Source organism: Mesoplodon bidens, assembly GCF_964165515.1.
Source record: "Mesoplodon bidens genome assembly, chromosome: 7".
NCBI lineage: Eukaryota > Metazoa > Chordata > Mammalia > Artiodactyla > Ziphiidae > Mesoplodon > Mesoplodon bidens.
Window position 1 is genome coordinate 91,000,142 of NC_138164.1, and position 22,232 is coordinate 91,022,373.

A 22,232-nucleotide genomic window follows, 5' to 3' on the forward strand; every position below is an offset into this window, starting at 1 on the left:
TGCTTATTGGGTAGCAGTTATGGTACCATTATACTTCAGATTTTAAAATAAAATTTATGTCTCTTGTCCTTCACTTTAAATTTTTTACCTTGGGTCTACACTGTTTAAGTTCATCATGCGTTTCATATATGTTAGATACTATAGATATAACGTGTAGGTATAGCTATATGGATGCCACATCCCTAATATTGTGCCATGTTTAAAGTACAGAAGACTTAGACAAGCTTTTACTTAACAAATTTGAGTGTAGGTTCTTGTATTTACTAAACAAGCATTTAACATTATTTGGCAATCTGAAAAGCTACTTATTCATCCCCTCTGGATGAAAACTGCTATTGTAGAATCAAATGCATTCCAGCAAAATTCTCCTCTGTTGTACTAGAACAGTCTTTAAACTTTTTGTGTCATGCTTTCCAGGTATCAAACAAATGTAATCAAAGATTAAAATTTTAGCTAACCTAATAAGCATATAGAAAGTTGGGATCTGAACCCACTTTTGAATTTGATTTTAAAAAAAAGATTATAGGAGAATTCTTCTTGTCTTAAGGCATTGATTCCGAGGAGAATTTAAGGGCAATCTTTTTTTTGGGGGATTTAAGAGTTTGCTCTGTGGTTTCATCCTTATCAAAGTGAGGATGCTTTTTTCTCTGATGAGATTCTCTATTGCTGCAATATATCTACACAGCCTGGGTGTGCTTATATTCCATTCCTTGGAGAATTTGCTGATCAAGACATGCTTTTTGGAAAGGGTAAGAAGGTCAGTTTAAAAAAATAACTCATAGATCTTTGTAGATCTAATTCACATGTAGCTCTTTTTTTTCTTTTTCTTTTTTTTTTAAACTTTTTTTGGCCATGCGCTGCAGCACGTGGGATCTTAGTTCCCTGACCAGGGATCGAACCCTCACCCCCTGCATTGGAAGCACAGAGTCTTAACCACTGGACCGCCAGGGAAGTCCCTCACATGTAGCTCTGTAGGTGGAGCTCAGAGGGTAGAACACCCTGCCAGTAGGATAAGTACCTCTGTGAAGAACATAAACACAATAAAATTCTCCTTAGAATTATCACTTACAAATATTTGTGCAATAAAACGTGTAAGGTTATTATTCAGTAGGAAAAAGAAACGATTGTTTTTGAAAAATTTTTTTAAGTGGCTGATCACACAAGGTCACTTTTATCCAAAAACGGATTATGTTTAAATGATCTGCCAGCCCATATTGAAAGTAAGTACAATACAATAGACTGGAATTATGAAGTAGTGAATTTATTTTAGTAACTCAGCTTTCTGATCTTAGGAGATATCCCTAAAATCTTGTTAGTCGAAGTTCTTAGTTGGTGTAATACTACTTTACTCTCTTAAAGTTTAGTACCATAAGACTTAATATTTGCAAGGTGCTCTTGCGATGTATGACACAGACATATGAATATTAACAGGATTAACGTGGGTAGTAATCCTGCTTTCTCATTTCCCTAGGGGGTCAGCAAAATGGAACATGTTTGTCCTGGAGTTCCAGTAGCTCTCCACTAGAAATACGAGTAGATTAAACCACAATGATAAATGCTTAGTTGTATCATCATATTAGGCAGAAAAGTTTGTTTTTTGCTTTTCCTTTAGAGGTTGAAATGAGTGTGCCATTCTGAATTTTACTGAATCATGTAAACCATCATGGCCATTGAAGTTGAAGTTGTGATACATTCCTCCTTTGATGACGTGTATAAGATCCTATCATAGTTTTAAAGAAGAGAATACCAAGCATAGCTAAAAGTTTGTATGAAAAGATGAACATTTACCTGCTAGAGGATAAGGGTGTTGAGCCAGATTCACCTTTCCGTGTCTTACCAGTGGCAGAACTTTCTAAAAGGAAAGTAAAGCTATAATAGCAAACTTTAAAGGGAATGGGAAGTTTCAAAAACAAATCATTCAACTTTATGCATTTTAAAATGGTAGAAAGAGTAGCTTTATAACAATTTTTGGAATGATGTACCACAAGGTAGATAGACGGTATCTCACTTTCCAAATAGATTGCTCTCTAATACTATGAAAATTTTATGCAGGGGATTTTTTCATAATTCTAATAAGAATTTTAGCAATTCATAAATCTAAGAGTTTTATAAGGTAACTCAGAGAAAAGTTTTTTCTTTTATTTGAGAACTGTTCTTTTCTATTTCACAGGTATTCCTGCAACACATGGTAAACCCACTAGTTATTCAATAAGGGTAGATAATACAGTACCCCTTGTAACGCAGGCCCCAGCCATGCAACCACTACAGATCCGACCAGGAGTTCTTTCTCAGGTTGGTAATAATTCATTATTTTTACATATGTGCTGTCCTCCTTTTACTCAGGTAGAGGCACTAATCCATTTGTGCTGTTGGAAACAATGAAAATGACCTAGATGGGAATTCGATCCTTGTAGATTATTGACTTTAACTTTTATAATTATTAGAAGATTTACTTTATTTTTTAATTATTGAATTTTTAAATTTTTTTAAATTTTTTATTTTTTTAACATCTTTATTGGAGTATAATTGCTTTGCAATGGTGTGTTAGTTTCTGCTTTATAACAAAGTGAATCAGTTATACATATACATATGTCCCCATATCTCTTTCCTCTTGCGTCTCCCTCCCTCCCTCCCTCCCACCCTCCCTATCCCACCCCTCTAGGTGGTCACAAAGCACTGAGCTGATCTCCCTGTGCTATGCGGCTGCTTCCCACTAGCTATCTATTTTACATTTGGTAGTGTATATATATCCATGCCACTCTCTCACTTTGTTCCAGTTTACCCTTCCCCCTCCCCGGATCGTCAAGTCGATTCTCTAGTAGGTCTGTGTCTTTATTCCCACCTAGAAGATTGTTACTTTGAATTAACTTGTATCATACTAGTTTTTCTTTTGTTTTTGGTTTTGTTTTTCGCTGCAACAGACATGGTCTGGTAGAACACAGCAGATGCTGGTACCTGCCTGGCAACAGATAACACCCATGGCTCCTGCTACTACATTAGCTTCTGAGGGTATGGCTGGTTCACAAAGGCTCGGAGACTGGGGGTAAGTTAAAAACGAGGGTACTTCTTTGTGAATAGTTTGCAACATAGATATGGTAAAGTAGGGATTCAATTTTTCTGAATTTTCTCCCTAGGAAAATGATTTCACACAGCAATCATTACAGCTCAGTGATGCCACAACCTCTTCTAACCAATCAGATCACCTTATCAGCCCCTCAGCCAATTAGTGTGGGCATCGCACATGTTGTGTGGCCTCAGCCTGCCACCACCAAGAAAAATAAACTGTGCCAGAACAGGTTGGTATTGATATTTTAACTTCCCTCTGCATTTTGAAAATTAATCATTAAAATAAATTTTGCATGTACACCAAAGGGTCACTCTGTTGTATTCAAAATGACCTCTTTGATAGCTTTGTTACAAACACTAAGCCAGCTCCCTTCTCAATTTCTCAGAGGTATTTTGGTAAAACTAATGGAATGGGAGCCAGGAAGAGAGGAAATAAATGCTTTCAGTTGGTAAGATTGTCTTTATTGCCCTTTTGATTTAATTATCTACCTATAATTTTAGACAATTTTAGATACTCAGATATCACATTTACCAAAAAAAAAGACTATTTGAATATATGTAAATGCAATCTGCACTCATATTTCTAGAGGTATTTTATATATCACAGACTCATGATCTGTATGGTAGTGCGTTATAATCTTAACAAGTGAAGGTTTGCATTGTTAATTATAACAAGCTATCTTAGAAAAATGTCATGTATATATTTTGATTATAGAAATAACACATTATTCCTTTGATTGCAGGAGTAATTCATTGCAGAATACCAATATCCCACAATCAGCATTTATTTCTCCAAAGATAGTAAATGGGAAAGATGTTGAGGAAGCAAGTTGCATAGAAACACAGGACAATCATAACTCAGAAGGAGAGGCAAGAAATTGTTGTGAAACTTCTATCAGGCAGGACTCTGATTCATCAGTTTCAGATAAACAGCGGCAAACCATCATCATCGCTGACTCCCCGAGTCCTGCAGTGAGTGTGATCACCATTAGCAGCGACACTGATGAGGAAGAGACGTCGCAGAGACATTCGCTCAGAGAGTAAGTGCCAAAAGCAGTTTCCTCCGATTTTCTTGCATCCTTAAATAATGATGATGGCACCCTCTGCTGCAGTGGGAAAAAAAAACTTTGTGATTTATTACTTGTCTGTTCATGTCCTTCAGAGTAAACTTCCTGAATAGTATTCAGCATGATTACTATAGCATTTTTCCTGTATTATGAGCTTTAGATTTTTGTCCATGTAGGTCACTTAACTGTTTCATATCCTTAATAAAATAATGTAAATTTTGGCTACTTGGGGAGTATGTTCTCATTTTTGACCCAATTTTCCCTTCCCTCTTTACTTAGATGTAAAGGTAATCTGGATTGTGAAGCTTGCCAGAGCACCTTGAATATTGATCAGATTTGTTCATTAAGTAGTCCTGAGAGTACTCTGAGCACCAGCTCCTCAGGGCAGTCCAGCCCATCCCCTTGCAAGAGACCAAACAGGTAAAGGAATTTCAATAGCAGTACATTATAAATATTAAGTCTACTAAAAAGCCTATGATTTCTTTTGTTGTTGTTTAAATTAGTAAGTACCTGCCAGTTTACCACAGTGACTTCTCTCTTGATCATAATATTTGAACTAGATCACCTTTCTATAAACTCAGGTTTTAAGTAGTAATTTTCTTTACTATTACAGAACAGATCTAAATGAAAAATTGAGGTTCTAATAAATGATTTTTAAAGAATCATTTTGTTTTTGAAAGGGTGAAAAAGCCACATTCTCAACTCCAGCTCCACAGACTACTATTGTAATTTAAATTTGGAATAAGAACATATACTTCAGCAAAATAAAAAGGAATGTTTTCCATAATAAAGTAATGACCCACTGTCAGTAGAGTATTTGCTGATTTTTTTCTCTCATAGTGATTGATTTGCACGGTTTCATGCATATTTCCTTCCTACCCTTCCTTTTGGCCAGGGACATGCCTTGCCACTAAAGTAGTGAGCTTCTCCTAACCTGCATGATGTACTAACGCATTAAGAGATGAGCCATAAAAATTTCAGTGAAATACATTTGATTTTAGCTTTTAGAAATCTTTTTTTTAGTGGAAACAAAATTTGAAAACTTTCAGCTTTAATTTTATTCGTCTTCTCTTTTTTCCATAATCAGGGAATACGGTTTTGAATAGTTTGGTTATAACTAAGCTCTGTGGAAGCATAAAGAAGTATTAACACATCTTCTTAGAACTTGTTTATAATGTGTTTTGGAAGTTGGTATTATACATACGTATATGTAAATACATACGTGTAAGATGTGTATATATATAAATAAGATACAAAGATAAAAATATATAATTAAAATATACATATAAAAAGAGATGCTTCAAATTGTTAAGTATGAAGTGAGTAGTAAAACAGAATATAAATGCTGTAAAAATCCCAAGGAGTTGGGGGGTGGTAGGCAGGGCCCAAGGGTCAGGGCGAGAAGAGAAATGGGACACTGGCTAGACCTTCAAAGAGGTGGGAAAGACCTTTCAGATAACTGGTTAGTTAAAAGGACCCAAATTATTACTAAAGGCACATATATAACATTAGAATTTAATCTGACATATGCAAGCTGCATGCTTATATGTTTGTACATTTCGTTTCGGTTATCCAGAACAGTACTTCTTTTGTACTGTCTTGATGAAATCTTCTGTAATTTATAAATGGGATTTTATGAACTGCTACTAAGGATCAAGTGGGAAGGGAAAGGAGGGAAAAATAAGTGCCAAGAGTGTGTTCCTAGACAGACAGAATTAGGGTTAGCAGTCTGAAAAGAGAATTAATGTGAGAGTCCAGGAAATCGATGAAAAATGTTTTTTTGATAAGGAAGAAATTGTAGTTAGGTATGAAATAATTGAATAAGATTCTTATCAACTTGCTGGGAGTCTGGAAATTATTTAAGTTTAGATTTAATGTTGAAAAACATTGCTCATAGAAATACTTTCTTGTTGTAGTATGTCAGATGAAGAACAGGAAAGTAGTTGTGATACTGTGGATGGCTCTCCAACATCAGACTCTTCAGGACATGACAGTCCGTTTGTAGAGAGCAGTTTTGTGGCGGATACTCATCAAAACGCAGAGCTGGTAACCTCTGCTGACACAGAAACCAAACCAGCTGTTTGCACTGTTGTGGTGCCACCAATGGGACTAGAAAATGCATTACATGCCGATGAGCATATGGCAAACACAGGTAAACTGAGTCCTCTCTATTTCCCTGATTGGCCCTTAAAAGGTCGTAATTTAGGAACATTAGAGCCAAAAGTCACCTCTGAATTTCCAGCTTGACCCTGCCAAATCTATTGTACAAAGGAGGTATCTTCTAATATCACCCAGTCCTTGGAAACCATGAGATCTTTTCTTTGTATTTAATTTTAAGGTTCTCAGATCACTATTGTGTAAAATGTCTAAAGACCTTTCTAATTTTTATATAAGAAGGAAAAAGCAGCTACTTTCTGGTATTTTGTTGTTGCCAGATTCTGTATGCCAGCCATTAATAAAAGGACGATCTACTTCTGGAAGATTAAACCAGCCTTCCGCAGTAGGTAATCGTCAGCAAAAATTGACATCAGCATTCCAGCAGCAGCATTTGAATTTCAGTCAGGTATGTTTGTGAATTTCTGAGTCTTTGGGATTCAAATTCAGCAGTTTTCTAACTGGGGGGAAAAAGATTCTCACACTGTATAAAATCTTAATAAATTTTTCCCTTTTCATTATCCCAAGTGACTTAAAAAGTAATTGGCTTAATAATAGGATAATTATCAGATTATCCATGGAACTTGAATTTTTCAGAAAGATTAGGTTCTTAGGTTCTCTTAAAGTTTTTTAGTGTGTTTAGTGTGTTTAGTGTCTTAGGCCCTTTAAATCAGAATGCACACCAGTGCATTGATGGTTACATTTCTTGTGTGTTAGTTGTGATGGTGAGAGATGCCTTATTGAGTACTTGCCATCTGGTCAGCACTGTGCTTGGCAGTTGTGTTTCACTTGGGGGAAAGAAAAGATCATAGGTATTGGAGTCAGACCTGTGTTCACATCCTGGTTTTGCCAAATGCTATGTACAGTACCTTGGCCAGGTCTCTTCAACAAGTCTGGACCACAGTTAATGGGAATGATAGCTATATAACTATAATTAGAATTAAATACCGTCTCGTGCGTAAAGTGTTAGTCTTACATATAATAGGTGCTCCGCAAATGGTAGCTATCAGTAGTGGTAGGAATAGTGACACTACTAGCAGGGGTGGTGGCAATGTTAATATTATAATAATATGCAGTAATACATATTAAAATGCTAATACTAATATATATATATAATGATCGATATTTTTCTCCACTCTGTTTATACTTAGTATAAGCTAAGATCTGAGAGATCCTCTGTAGGTTATCAGTCACAGAGTATCTTGTAGTTTTCCTTTTTTCCCTTTCTTTCTTTTTGACTTATAAAATATGTAATTAATCTTTTTGTTTTGTTTTTGGATAGATTCAGCACTTTGGGTCTGGGCATCAAGAGTGGAATGGAAACTTCGGACATCGAAGACAGCAAGCCTATATCCCTACTGGTGTTACCAGTAATCCATTCACTCTTTCTCATGGAAGTCCTAATCACACAGCTGTGCACGCCCATCTGGCTGGAAATACGCACCTCGGAGGACAGCCTACTCTACTTCCATACCCATCATCAGCTACCCTCAGCAGTGCTGCACCAGTGGCCCACCTCTTAGCCTCTCCATGTACCTCAAGACCTATGTTACAGCATCCAACTTATAATATCTCCCATCCCAGTGGCATAGTTCACCAAGTCCCAGTGGGCATAAATCCCCGTCTGTTACCATCCCCAACCATTCATCAGACTCAGTACAAACCAATCTTCCCACCACATTCTTACATTGCAGCATCACCTGCATATACTGGATTTCCACTGAGTCCAACCAAACTCAGCCAGTATCCATATATGTGAAAATTCAAAAGAGTCTATTGAGGAAGCTCAATGATATAAACATTTGATTAAAAATAAAACATGGTATTTAATAAAGATTAACCATGGCACAAGAAAATTATTTTTGAATCATGTAGACTTGGGTGCAATTTAAACAACTTTGAGCTTTAAAAAAAAAACTCACTTTTAATGTGTTTTGCACATTTGGTATAACTTGTCTTTGGTCATGTTATCTTCTTATGTAGTAACTCTAGGCAGGTGACTTATGGGAGCAGAAGTCCAGTTTTGCTCCCGCTATTTTTTATAAAATTGCCTTCTAACTAGTGCAAGACACGTCTATATTTGGGAAGCCATTCTGTGTACAGACTTAGAGCAACAGATGCACATATGTCAGAATTACAGCATACAAGTGAATTGTATTATCTGTGTCTTAGTGTATAAATGTTGGGTCACTTACCTAAGAAATTGAGCTATTGTTCTTTACATTTGCATGTGTCTTTTGCATGGGCAAAATGTTGCCTAGACTTTGCTCTTAAATGTTGTTCTAATAATCTCAGCTGCATTGTAAACCGTTCCCACACATAGTGCCTTAAATATTTGAGGTTGTTAATGTTATTACTATATATAAATGTTGAGGACTGCAGCACTTAAAGTTCAGACTTACTCTTTAGTTTCCTTTGATGGAGTAATGTTCATTTTTGGTTTCGTGTGGTATGATTTCAGGTTGTAGCTGTTTTTTCCTTACTAAGAGGGCAGCATGTTTGCTATAGCTGAATTCTGCTGTCTTGATTTTTCAGAATGATCTAGCTTCAAGAAAAGCAAGCAGGTAGTAGTGCTTAAGAAAAATTGATTCAGTATCTAATGGATAGTTGATACCTGTCACAACACAGCATTTTATATACTGTTCAGTGAAACTGCAATACAATCTAAGTTTATTTTGGGAGTGTGTGCTGTATAATTGGATTTAATAAAATGTTTAGAGATGCAGTGCAGTAGGCATGACTTTGAGTAGATAATGAAAGAAAATGCAAAATGCTCATTGATTCATGATGTGGTTTCATCCTAGCTTGGGCAAACCATGCAGTATTTAATAAATAGTAGCAGAATATTTACCATTGAAGCTTGAAAAGATGTGAGTTCTTTGTGTGCAATTTTTCATTTATGCATGTGAGAGGGTTTGTTTTGTTTTGTTTTTAAGTATTTTTACCTTGTAGTACTTGTTTTGCTTGTTGGTGGTGTTTGCTTATTTAATACATTCCGTCAGGGACAGAAATTACATGCTTGTTTTCCTAGGAAGTGCGTCTTGGGTTTTTCCCTCCTTTTTTTTTTTTTTTTTTTTTTTGGTGGTGGTGGTGGTGATGTTTAAATGAAGTTGCTTTTACAGCACCAAAGACTTAATCATCCATTTCCTATATAAAAGGTAGCTACTTTTTGCATAGACCTCAAGTATATTGTAGTGTAGAGGTGGAATTTAAAGGAAGGTATTAAGCAGGCTGTGTTTTAGCTTATGGGCAAATAATAAATTGTATCATTTATCTTGAATGTATCATAGATAAGCTGCTATATAACGATTGCCACTTCAGATAGCTGTGAAATTAGGTGATTAACTAGTTGTTATTTAGCCTTCTAATTTCTGTATAAGTCTAATTACATGAAATAGAAGTTGGGGTTTTGATTTTTTACTTTGCTTTTCTGTTTGGAGTGTCATTGTAACTACTGTATTGTAAATGACGGAAAAAATTGCATATGTTATTTTGGGGTGTGTTATTTGCATCAGTATTTTATCTCTATTAATGTTTGTGCTCATCACTGCATATAAAAAAAACTGGGATGTATCAATGTAACTTAATTTTTAATTTTCATACTGGCATTGTATAGACACTTGAGAAAGCTGTATCTTGCAGGCTTGACTTAACTTTTTTTCCTTAAAAATCTGGAATATAATCTTATAGCATTTACTGGAATGAACAGTACAAAGCATTTGAGTGTAAAACTCCAACTGTTTTGGATTTACAGCATTTCTTTGATAAATGAATTGCATACCACTAGTACAGATCTAGTACAGCGTTGACAATAAGCTAATAATGGATAAACTTTTCTTTACTCCATTAATACAAGCAGTGTTTTATTTAATAATCATCAATGAAATAAATGTGCCTGAAAATTAATTTTAAAAATTACAGTATTAGATCATGAGATAAAAACCAGCAGTACATTTTTAGTCACACTGAAAATGAAGGACTTAATTTTCCCCACAAGTTTCAGTGTTTTTAGTAATCAATTCTATGCATTTTATATAAATAGAAATATATATATATATTACACATAAAAAGGAGTAGCCTAAGATTAATTTAAAAGATTATTTACAGGTGGCAAATTTATGGAGTCACTATTTAAGTAAACTTGCTGCCCTCCACAGCCTTCTAATTTTATTTATCTGGTCCAGCAGTTTACTGGTATCTGCTCACTTGTTGGAGAAGAATCAATGCTGGCAGCGGATGTTTCAGAAACACCAAGTGCAAAGGATTGATTGATGTTTGTACCAGGTACAAAACTGGCGCAGTTTTCTTTCTGTTCAGGGCCATGTTCACTACCCTGAAACATCGTATTTTCTGTATTTCTGTTCCAAGACTGAGATGTCTTGTTAAATTGATGGTGAATGATAAACTTCAATGTTTTCATAATATAATAGTCCTGTTTGATAAAGGCGTACCCAAGTTAAGTACACTGCTCTTAACTGATTCTAATCGTGTGCTTTTTATGTGTTTAAGAACATAAAAAAAGATCCAAGATCCTGCTAAAGTCTAAATTTAGCATACTGACAACAGAATTTGTACTCTCTTTAAACCATTTTTACCAGTTTTCTTTGGTTTTACTGCTTTCTTAAATAAAACACTGCATGACTTCCAAGTTGCGTATTTGCATACTACTTTAATTTACAAATTATTTTTTAATCAAATATCTTGATATTTCGTTTCTTTTCCTTCAGGGTGTTTAAGTATGTTACTGTAGTAGCGAACCTTTTTCATTTTAAGAATCTCTACTACTAATTTTAAAGTTGATTTGTGTTAAGTAAAAGTTAAATCATACACTGCAAGGTGTAGAAAGATTTGTTTTAAAGAACCCAATGATATAGATTTGATTACTAAGTTTGAACTGTTAACGGTTTAACAGTTTTAGACTTGTGGCTTTCTTTCTTTGGTTTGTTTTTGCTTTTATTTCTATGCTACACTAGTTTGCCCTGTAGCAATTGCACTGTGCAATATTACAATAAGGACTGGGAAAATTTTTATGGATGTAACGTCTATTACGGTTTGCGATAGTATTTCTCTCTAGTTCTCAGTGATTTAAATGTGACCCAGCCTCCTGTACTTTGTCACAAAAAGCGGGTTTTCCAGGTGGGTGAGTGTCAAAAGAAGAATTTATGGTGTATTACTGTCGATTCACTTTGAATTAAAATATATATATTGCAGCAAACAGCTTGTTGACGTTTTTTCCACCCCAGTACTACCTACAGGGTAGGGGAGGAAGAGGTCAGGAGCACTGAGTTACCTAACGTAACATCATCGCATTTACTTCTCAAAACCACCTGTGAGATACAATATTATCTTCATTATGTAAATGAAGAAAAAGGCTCAAAATATCTATAGGTAAGTTGCCCAAACTCCCAGCGCTAATGAGTCGTGAATCTGAGACGGGAACCAGGCTGTCTAACCAAACCAGTCTACTTTCCAGCACTTCTTTCTGAAACTGAAATCTGAGGTAGTGTGCCACAGTACTGTAACCACAGGATGACCAGGGCCTGCTTCCCTGGAATATTGTTTTCTTGAATATTTTTTGAGGTAAATATTTCTGTTCAATATGCATGGATGAAGAATAGGGAATTCACATGTATTTTTAAGATATAAAACATAAGACTTCAAAAGCATGTGGTTTCCAGTAGGCCAATTTAGGCTGTGCCTTCATACACCACCTTATACTTCCAGGATTTAACTTTAGAGAAACATCAGGAGGAACGTTTCTCAGCGCCCCGCCAGAACATATCAGTGAGAATATGTATTTTCAGTCTCTCTCAGTAAACTTTTACTCGATGTATATGCACTTGGGTGTGTCTGGCTTCTTTTCGTTCAACATTTTATTTCTAAGATACATCCGTGTTGTATGTAGTTGTTGATCATTTACCACATTACTGTATAGTATTCATCTGTGTGCGTATGTAATCATTTATCTGTTTTGTTGATAGACATTTGAGTTGTTTTTACTTTTTGGCTATTAGGAATCATGCTACTACAAACATTTTTTGTTCATATCTTTTGGTGTACACGTATGCATTTCCTTTGGGTATATATGTAGGCATGGAATTTCTGGGTCATAGGGTATACAGATGTTTCACATTATTAGATACTGCAAACAATATTCCAAAGTGGTTAAATTAATTTACACTCAATGCAGTGTATGAGAGTTCTAGTTACTTTACATCCTCACATGTATTTTTTGTTTCTTTCCATTTAGTCATGGGTGTCAGTTGTTCAAAATTACGTGAACATTCTAGCCTAAAGTACTGATCCCGCATATAGGTGAAATCCAGATTTTGCAATTTTCTTGAAAGTAAATTGGCTTCTTGAGAGTACTAGGAAGTATTTAGCTATTTAAATGGATCTAGGAATTTAAAATATTTTTTTCTAAAGAGATTAAAAAGTCTTTGACCAACACACCATTCAGCCAATACCTAGCAGAGTGCCTGTCACAGCAGGTATGTCAGGAGTCATTCAGTAATATTTATGAAGCATCTACCATGTTCCAAGCATTCCATGCTAGGCATATGTCAGTGGACAAAGCCAGAAGATTCTTTTGCTCCTACAGATCTTCTTGTGGGAGGGAAAGATTGAAAGTAAGTAAGTTGAGTTAGGGTAAGCAGAATGAAGAAAATAGCCTGATTAAGTGACCTAGAAGGAGCGTGTCAGGATATGCCTCAATGAGAAGGTGACATTTGAGTTGTGACAAGAAGAATGCTAGTCAGCCATGCAGGGCAAGAGTATTTCTGGTAGAGGGAGCAGCAAGTACAAAGGCCCTAAGTCGGATGAGATTTAATATGGACAGAACAGGAAAGTGGCTTGTGAGGTCAGAGAGGAAGTGTGTGAGTGGGCAGCAGGAGCTAGAAGACAGAACCGGAGGGGTGGGAATGCAGGCCTTTTGCCAAACAAAGGAGTCTAGATTTTACTGTGTTATGTTCATGGGAAGCAAACACCATGAACTGGCTATCGTGGAGAATGGTGGCAGGGCCGGAGGAGCAGCTGGAAGACCGGAGAGGAGGTTGTTGAAGTAGTCCAGAAGAGATGGTGGATACTAGTCTTTTGTCAAGACGTTTGTATTACAAATATTTTCTCCCAGTTTGTGGCTTTTCTTCTCATTTTCTTTACAGGGTGTTTGGAAGAGCAAAAGTTTTGAATTTGGATTAAGTCCAAGTTATTTATTTTCTTACAGTTTATGCTTTTTGTGTCCTAAGAAGGTTTTGCCAATCCCGAAGTTGCAAAGACTTTCTCCTTTGTTTTCTGCCAGGAGTTTTAGGTGTTGGCTTTTATTAGCTCTGTGGTCCATTTCATGTTAATTTTTGTGTCAACTTTTTGTTCTAATGGCATTATTTTATCTTACGAGAATCTGTACTTTTCCCTAAATGGAAGTATGATTATTTGAAGTGGGAAAGTAAGATGTTAATAATTAGTATTTTTCAATCATAAAAATAATACCTGATTACATTGTACTTGGAAAATGCAGAAAAACAGTTTTTAAAACTCAAAAATGTAAGTGTTGAGGTGGTTAAAATATTGTAAGCAATTTTAGATCCTGATATTTTCTACTTCAATTTATAACATGAGCATTTTGCATGTTTTACAAACTTCAGAAATATTTTGAATGCCCAAATGTGGAATTTAGAGAGGTGATCAGCTTTGTTCTACATTGCTTATTTCCTCGGTGACTATGGAGAATCCAAAGAATTCACTTTTTCTTATCACATCGAATGTTTATACTTACTATAAACCAATTTTTAATTAGAAAAACAAAAAGAACAGTATAACAAACACACGCACAACCTACACCTAGATTCACCAGTTAACATTTGCCACATTAACTTCATCTCTCTATATGTAGTTTTTAAGTTGAACCTTTTGTGGATAACCATGATACTTGGCCCCTAAGTACTTAAGCAAGCATGCATCTGTTTGTAAGAATAACATTCTTCAGCTGATCACAAAACTGTGTAACACCTAGCAAGATTAACAATTTATAACATCTAATTTCCAGTCCATATTCATAATTTCCCAGATATTTCAAGAGTGTCTTTTATAGCCATCTCCCCATTCCCCCTGTCTAGGAGACAGTCAAGATTCACCCATTGCCATTAGAGAAATGCATATCAAAACCACAATGAGGGCTTCCCTGGTGGCGCAGTGGTTGAGAGTCCGCCTGCCGATGCAGGGGACACGGGTTCGTGCCCCTATCCCGGAAGATCCCACATGCCGCGGAGCGGCTGGGCCCGCGAGCCATGGCCGCGGAGCCTGTGTGTCCGGAGCCTGTGCTCCGCAACGGGAGAGGCCACAGCAGTGAGAGGCCCGCGTACAGCAAAAAAAAAAAAAAAAAAAAAAAAAAAAAACCACAATGAGATATCACCTCACACCGGTCAGAATGGCCATCATCAAAAAATCTAGAAACAATAAATGCTGGAGAGGGTGTGGAGAAAAGGGAACCCTCTTGCACTGTTGGTGGGAATGTAAATTGATACAGCCACTATGGAGAACAGTATGGAGGGTCATTAAAAAACTAAAAAGAGAATTACCATATGATCCAGCAATGCCACTACTGGGTGTATACCCTGAGAAAACCATAATTCAAAAAGAGACATGCACCCCAATGTTCATTGCAGCACTATTTACAATAGCTAGGACATGGAAACAACCTAAATGTCCAGCGACAGATGAATGGATAAAGAAGATGTGGCACTTGTACACAATGGAATATTACTCAGCCATAAAAAGAAACGAAGTTGAGTTATTTGTAGTGAGGTGGCTGGACCTAGAGTCTGTCATACAGAGTGAAGTAAGAAAAACAAATACCGTATGCTAACACATGTACATGGAATCTAAAAAAATGGTACTGATGAACCTAGTGGCGAGGCAGGAATAAAGATGCAGATGTAGAGAATGGACCTGAGGGCACGGGGGGAAGGGTAAGCTGGGACAAAGTGAGAGAGTAGCATTTATATATATACACTACCAAATGCAAAATGGATGGCTAGTGGGAAGCTACTGCATAACACAGGGAGATCAGCTCGATGCTTTGCGATGACCTTGAGGGGTGGGATAGGGAGGGTGGGAGGGAGATGCAAGAGGGAGGAGATATGGGGATATATGTATACGTATAGCTGATTCACTTTGTTGTACAGCAGAAACTAACACAACATTGTTAAGCAATTATACTCCAATAAAGATGTGAGAAAAAAAGATGTTGCGAATAAGTAAGTGTTTTCCTTTTGGATTTTTGAATTTTATTTATTTTTTTATACAGCAGGTTCTTATTAGTTATCCATTTTATACATATTAGTGTATATATGTGTATAAAGAAAGGATTCACCCATTGCCTTTGTTTATGACATGTCTCTGACTATTTCAAATTCAGAACAGTCTTCTTTTTTTTTAATGACGTTTTTTTGAAGAGTTAGTTAGGCTAGAATAGTCTAAAATCTGTGTTTGTTTCTTCATGCTAATTGTAGCATGAATTTCTGTGAAGTACAAGTTGGGTCTAGTGGTTTGATCAGATTTAGTGTTTGCTTATTTGCAAGAATTGTAGGAGTAGTTGTGCCTTATTGCTTCACGTTAAGGGGCGCATAACGTCAGGTTGTCCATTATCGGCTATGACACTAAGATAAAGAGGTTACTAGCAAATCTCTCCATTGTCGTATGTGGGGTTGGTACTGTGGCAGTATCAATAGCATTTTGCTCATTGGCTTTAGCGTCCATTGATGATTATTGTCTGAATCAATTATTACATTGGGGGTTGCAAGTGGTGATTTTTCAATTATATAGTTCCTTCTACATTCTTTACCTGGCATCATTCTTCTAATAAAGGCTTTCTGCCTTTCCCCCTGTGCTCCCTTCAGTTTTTCTCTGTCTCTCTCACCACTATGGATTCATGGATTTTGCTTTATTCAATAAGGTAAAATTATTAATTATCTTCAGGTCTGTCAAATCCTTTTGACATTATTGCATTAGTCTCTGAATGTTTCCTCATTTTCTGGCCTAATAAGGTGTCTTATGCTCACCTTGTATCTTTCCTGCCTTGGATCTGGAATTAGCCATTTCTCCAAAGAGCCAAGGTTTCAAAGGACCCAGTTGAGTAATGTTTATGATACAGAGGTAGTTCTTTTGTCTTTTGTAGTACTGTCCAATTATGGTGTCATAGGTATTGCTGACCAAGAGAAAAGACTGATCTTTTCTCTTAGTTTCGCTTTAACCCTGTATCCCCATTACTCGAGCTCATATCTGACTCCGTTTTTGCAGAGAGATGTTGTTTGTCCAGCAAATACAGCCTACCTTCCTTAACCATCTTGTGACTCTCAGGCTTACACACTGATTGCAGTTGACCAGGGAGAAAGATGAGTTTTCACGTGCATGGGAAAATTCATCTAATAAATGCCATGTTTACTGCTGTTTCCCCATTGTTTAGCCCTTTTGCCCAATGGCTTTTGAATAAATGTGGACCCTAGGATTTGAGGACCTTATTTATTAGTAACTCATGAAAATGGTTGTGTTATATTCATGATGATGATGATGAACTTGAAGGAGGTGATGAAGTGCTGCTGCTTCATCATAGTCCCCATATTCTTTCATCACTTTCATCATATTTCTTATAATTATCTTGAATGCTTTTCTCACTAACTAAAACTCTGAATGCAAAGGCCGTTTTTATCTTGTATGTGCCATATCTTTGACTCTATGTACCTGGCCATAGCAGGCACTAAAACGTTTGTTAAATAAATGAATGAAATCAACAAGAATCTGTTGAATGGAATTTAGGAGGCCCAGTTTTATTACCTGTTTGGCTACTCATTTAGGTGGTCTGGTTTTGAGCAAGTTTGGGCTTCCCTGGTAAATTGAGAGAGAGTTGCATTCAAACTCAAAAGCAGCAAGGGCTGGGCAGACTACGCAAGTAAGTGAAGCAGACTGAGTGGGGACTGTGGCCGAGCAGGGCAGTAAGTCCAAAGGGAGCAGGACAGGCATGTGGCATGGCACACCCAATGTCTACCAACTTCTAGTTTTCTGAGAAAACAAATATGGATGTCAGTGAAGTATTGGCAACTAATGAAACTTAAAACAAAGTTATGTTTCTTTTAAATGTGGCGTAGGCCAGACACAAGTCATCTGCAGGCCAGAGATGGTTTGTGGGTAGCCGGTTTGCTGGAATAGTTATTCTTTGAGTTTCCTTCCAGTTTTGACATTTGATCGTTCCGTTCATTTCATTATTGCTATATTGTAGTATGGCCAGCAGGGGGAGAAAGAGTACTCTAATAATTTTTCTTTCCAGTTTGGTGGGATAACAGCATTACAGAAAATAACAAAGTAGAGATGGGGCGGTGTAGGCTATGTCCCATGAACACTGATAATACAAAGTGAGAAATTTCTGACTTTTGTAAATAGAATTTGAAAAAGTGAGAAAGGATTCCAAGCCTCAGTGAATCCTTCAATTAATAGTCTAGTTGGTTTATCGTGGAATCAACGGGAGATATCCATTCATCCCTCCATGCCTCTGCTGCCATGTATACCTGCCACGTAGTCCAAAAATGTGTGGATTATTTCATCTCCAGCAAAGGAAATCAACCTTAGAGGGTTTGCAACCGGAAGGGGAAGGAAATGGTAACAGGAAAAAGTGACTCAGTACCTAGTTTTTACCAGAGCCTTTTATGTACATTATCTTCCTCATGATAACCCTTTTCCTGTGCCAAAATCCCTCTTTATTTTTTATTTTTTTATTCTGCAGAAGAAGGAAAAGGCTTAGAGAGGCTCCGTAATTTACTAATAAAACAACACAGAAATAAGCAATGCTGAAAACAAGCCCCTGTTTGACTCTGAGGCTTTTGGATGTTTCGCCTCACTACATTGTCTAAAGCTAGCGTGGTGACTATTTAATAACTGCCTGGGGGTTGTATGTGTATGTATGTACATAAGTGTGTTATAACCTTTATTAATATAAATAATGTATGGCACACAATTGACAAGTGATGATAAAATATACGACACTTTTTATTATAGATCTCATATAGTCAATTGATTCTCACAGAAGGCTTTCACTGAGTTTTGCCAAACTCTTATATGGTTATAATTCAGCCACAACTTGACAAAATCAGGCTATGGATAAATGCTTTATTACTACCTGATTTAGCAAAGAATTGCTTATGTTATTGATGAACAAGGGTGGTTCTGACCTGAATGTTCACTGTTATTTTCTTTTACATTTAAGACCAAAGTGAAACAACAAAGATATACCTTGGTCATATATAATCATATATACACTGTTGGCCAATGACATGAGTGAACTCTTTGCTCAGTCTGATGATAGTTTTCAAACACTGGGAGAATATCGCTTTCCCTCAATTTTTGGTGCTATTTATAACATACAGCTACACACACTATATACTTTTAACTGCATTAACATTTTCTTCATCACTTAAGTCTAGAAAATCAACAAAACAATAAACTAAACTCTAATTTGTAGTTGAGTTTGTAGTGTTTGCCAATTTCCATGCTATAAATATTCCCACCATAGCATTTCAAGCTACCTACATGATGTCACTGAACATAAAGTTGGGAAGAGATGTGCACCATTAGATTGTACTTCCATTAAATAGTTACAATAGACATAAATAACATCAAGAGCACAGAGAATAGCAAAATGTAGTGAAATAATTAGAGGTAAGTTTTGAAAACAAGCAGTTCTCCCTTTGCACAGTAGTGTGGGACCATAAAAATGACCATGCAAGCTGAAACCATGCAAAGTGATAATAATCAATGGGAATAATTACAATCGTTCCCTCACCTTGAATATTTTTTGTTAAAGCATTACAAGCTCTCTGCTGCTGGTTATAAATGTATATAGGAAAACGAAAAAATAGTACGGCTAATATAATAGAACATAATTTAAGACATTAGAAACATTGAGAATTAGAATTTTAAAGTTTTATTTCTTTGTAAAATACTTATCAAGAGTTTAAACAGTGCTTGCATTCTTCTCATTGTATAACTTATGATGCATCTTTTCTATATCTTGGTGAATTGTACTTTTCAATCATCTTCCAACATTTTATCCTTTGCGCTTTGAATGTCATGAGATATCTCTGGTAACTCCTCTAATGTGAATTCTGTTGCTGGCATCACTTCCTCTCTGGGACATCGTCATCCTCTTTGTCACAACACTTTGCTAGTTTATGTTGATGAGTTTGCCTTCACTAAGTTCCTCTGGCTGTATATGTACAGTCTCCCAAACAGCGGCGTGTCAGCCTTCTCACAATCAGCTTTGTCTTCTTTGGCTCCATTTACATTTGATTCAAATTTGACTTCCAGAATTATCATTTTCCATTTCTCTGCTGCACTTTCATCTTTTTTGGCCAATTCCCTCTTTCCATTATCCATTTTTGTAAAATGGGAAGACAAGAAGGTAACAAAACTACATACTCTGCTGTCTGCACGAACTGATGAACAGATGCGCAGTGATCAATCACCAACAGTCTTTGGAAGAGGCGATGTGATTGGTCACTGATCATGAAGTGTGTTCATTATTAACCTAGTGATTTATGGACTGAAGAGCCAACAGCAAAGTTTGTAATTTATGCCTTCACTCATAGTAAATATACTGTGGTAACTAAAATTTGGACCACATTGTTGGTGGACTGGTGTTATTTAACTAAACTGTGGTAACTGAAATTTGTGCATATTGGAACCATATAAAGTGAGAGCTGCTTATATTTATTACTTTTGTTTTTAATACCATTTAATTGTAAGTTTATGAAATTCAATTTTTAATAATGAGTGTGTTTAACAACAGGTTCACAAAATAGCTGAAAATTTCTTAGCTGACTTTGGTACAAGCCAGATCCAGCACATCACTACATAACCCCATAAAGCATTTAGTACTTCCACTTTCCTCCTTTGTGTGAACAGCAGAGGGGCTGTTACTTGTTCAAGTTTATAGGCAGAATGACATATCCAAGGCTGCTATTCTTTAAACTCTCCCGATAATTTGCGTTCAAATGATCTCAAGGTTTACTCTAAGCCTCCAACCTCATTCCATGTCTTCTTGGTATCTGTAAAGAGGATATATAAGAAAAGTTAATAACTTTAAAAAAATGAAGCATTTATTTTAGTTCTTCTATTTCATTCCTAATCTTGTTTCTTTCATTAGTAGCAGAGAGACTATTATTAGTCAACTTTCACTAGGTTATACTGCAGTAACAAATGACCCCTAACATCTCAGTAGCTAAAAGAATACAGCCTTATCTCTTGCTCTTGTTATATATAGGTCCCAGGTGGGTGGCAGTTCTGCTCCTAGCTACAGACTATGTATAGTCCATGGATTTTCTTCATGTTTGTATCTGGACTAAAGGAGTAATAAATATTGGACATGCTCTCCTAATGGAAGAGGGAAAAGATGCAGAATTGGACCTTGCAATGGTTCCTAAAGCTTATGAATGGAACTGGCATGCGCTCACTACTGTCACATGCCATTAGCCAAAAAAGTCATATGGCCAAGCCTCATATCAATAGGGAGGGAAAAATCAGGACAGCAAGACTACAAGTCACACAGTAATGTGTGAGAAAGTATAATCTTCTTACATGAAAGTAAAGAACAGAAGCAGATCTGGTTTTTTTTTTTCGTTTCAACTTGTGAGAAAACAGGAATAGTTTCTCAAAAATTACCAAAGGTCAAGAATTTGATTTCTAAAAATTCATTTGTTGAGATAGGATTAAGCCCTGTGTTCAATGACCTAGTGTTTTGTTACTCCAAGTGTGATCTATCAGTCAGGATTAACATCACCTTGGAATGTTTTAGAAATGCAGACTCTTGGGTGACCTCAGATCTACTTAATCAGAATCTTCTTTTTAACAAGGTCTACAAATTTATGTACACATTAAAATGTATGAAACTTGGGCCTAATGGGCATCTCTACCTGGATGCCCTTTCTAGCTCTTGTTTTCTTTCCCCCCAAACCTCCCTTTCCTATATTCCCAGATCTTGGTTAATGACATCCTCAATCACCCCAGTCCAAAGGCTGAATGTTTTCCTCAATTCCCACCCCCGTCCTCCTCCTATCATTAGTTACCCCTATCAGATCCACTTCATCCTTGGCTCAGGCCTAGGAACTTGTCTAAACTAATGCTCTTGTCTGACTTCCTTGCCTCCAGCCCACCATCCTCTCCCAGCTCCAACCAACCTCCTTATTACTTGCTGTGTGGTCTTATTAAAATTCAGTTCTGACTAAGATAGTAGCAGTGGAGATGACAAAAAAATGCTTGGGCAAGGGAGGCAGTGCAAGTAAATATCCAGTCTAACAGCACACTATTCATCAATAAAAAGGAACAAAGTTCTGAGAGCAGAGTTCTGCCTATCAAATTCAGTTTCAAGGCAAGTCCTTGACTATTTTCTCCCCAAGCTCCTCATGAGGAAATCCTGGAGTTGCCATTGTATGCTAGCCTGCTTTAAAATTGTGACTATCACTTTTAGGGTAGTGTCCAAATCTCTTAGGGGGAGATTCTCTGTGATATGTCCTTGGTCTGCCTCACCAAGAGAATCCCTCGGGCTTCCCTGGTGGCGCAGTGGTTGAGAGTCTGCCTGCCGATGCAGGGGACACGGGTTCGTGCCCCGGTCCGGGAGGATCCCACATGCCACGGAGCGGCTGGGCCCATGAGCCATGGCCGCTGGGCCTGCACATCCGGAGCCTGTGCTCTGCAACGGGAGAGGCCACAACGGTGAGAGGCCCGCATACCGCAAAAAAAAAAAAAAAAAAAAGAGAGAATCCCTCATTGCTTTCCTCCCCATACTAAGCAGCCATATCAGCATCCTGGTCTTGTGTGAAGGTACCTGTTGATTTATAATTCCATACTTTGGCATGGCTCAGATGCCCTCTTTCTTGCCCCCATTTTGTCTGCCTGACATGTCCC

The 22,232-nt window shown here is 36.9% G+C and overlaps 1 protein-coding gene across 4 annotated transcripts in view; it reads left to right on the plus strand.

The window, feature by feature from the left end:
- Positions 1-11,502, plus strand: part of HIPK3 (homeodomain interacting protein kinase 3) — a 96,718-nt gene extending 85,216 nt beyond the window's left edge. For 3 of the 4 annotated variants that reach the window (XM_081238964.1, XM_081238965.1, XM_081238966.1), the window contains 9 exons: positions 2,171-2,292; positions 2,922-3,043; positions 3,135-3,296; positions 3,453-3,515; positions 3,810-4,106; positions 4,413-4,553; positions 6,050-6,285; positions 6,569-6,696; positions 7,570-11,502. In XM_081238964.1, coding sequence (XP_081095090.1) covers positions 2,171-2,292; positions 2,922-3,043; positions 3,135-3,296; positions 3,453-3,515; positions 3,810-4,106; positions 4,413-4,553; positions 6,050-6,285; positions 6,569-6,696; positions 7,570-8,046 — 1,748 coding nt within the window. In that variant the 3' untranslated portion in view covers positions 8,047-11,502. The remainder of the gene's footprint in view (positions 1-2,170; positions 2,293-2,921; positions 3,044-3,134; positions 3,297-3,452; positions 3,516-3,809; positions 4,107-4,412; positions 4,554-6,049; positions 6,286-6,568; positions 6,697-7,569) is intronic. The other variant, XM_081238967.1, reaches the window with a different exon arrangement.
- Positions 11,503-22,232: the final 10,730 nt, after the last annotated feature.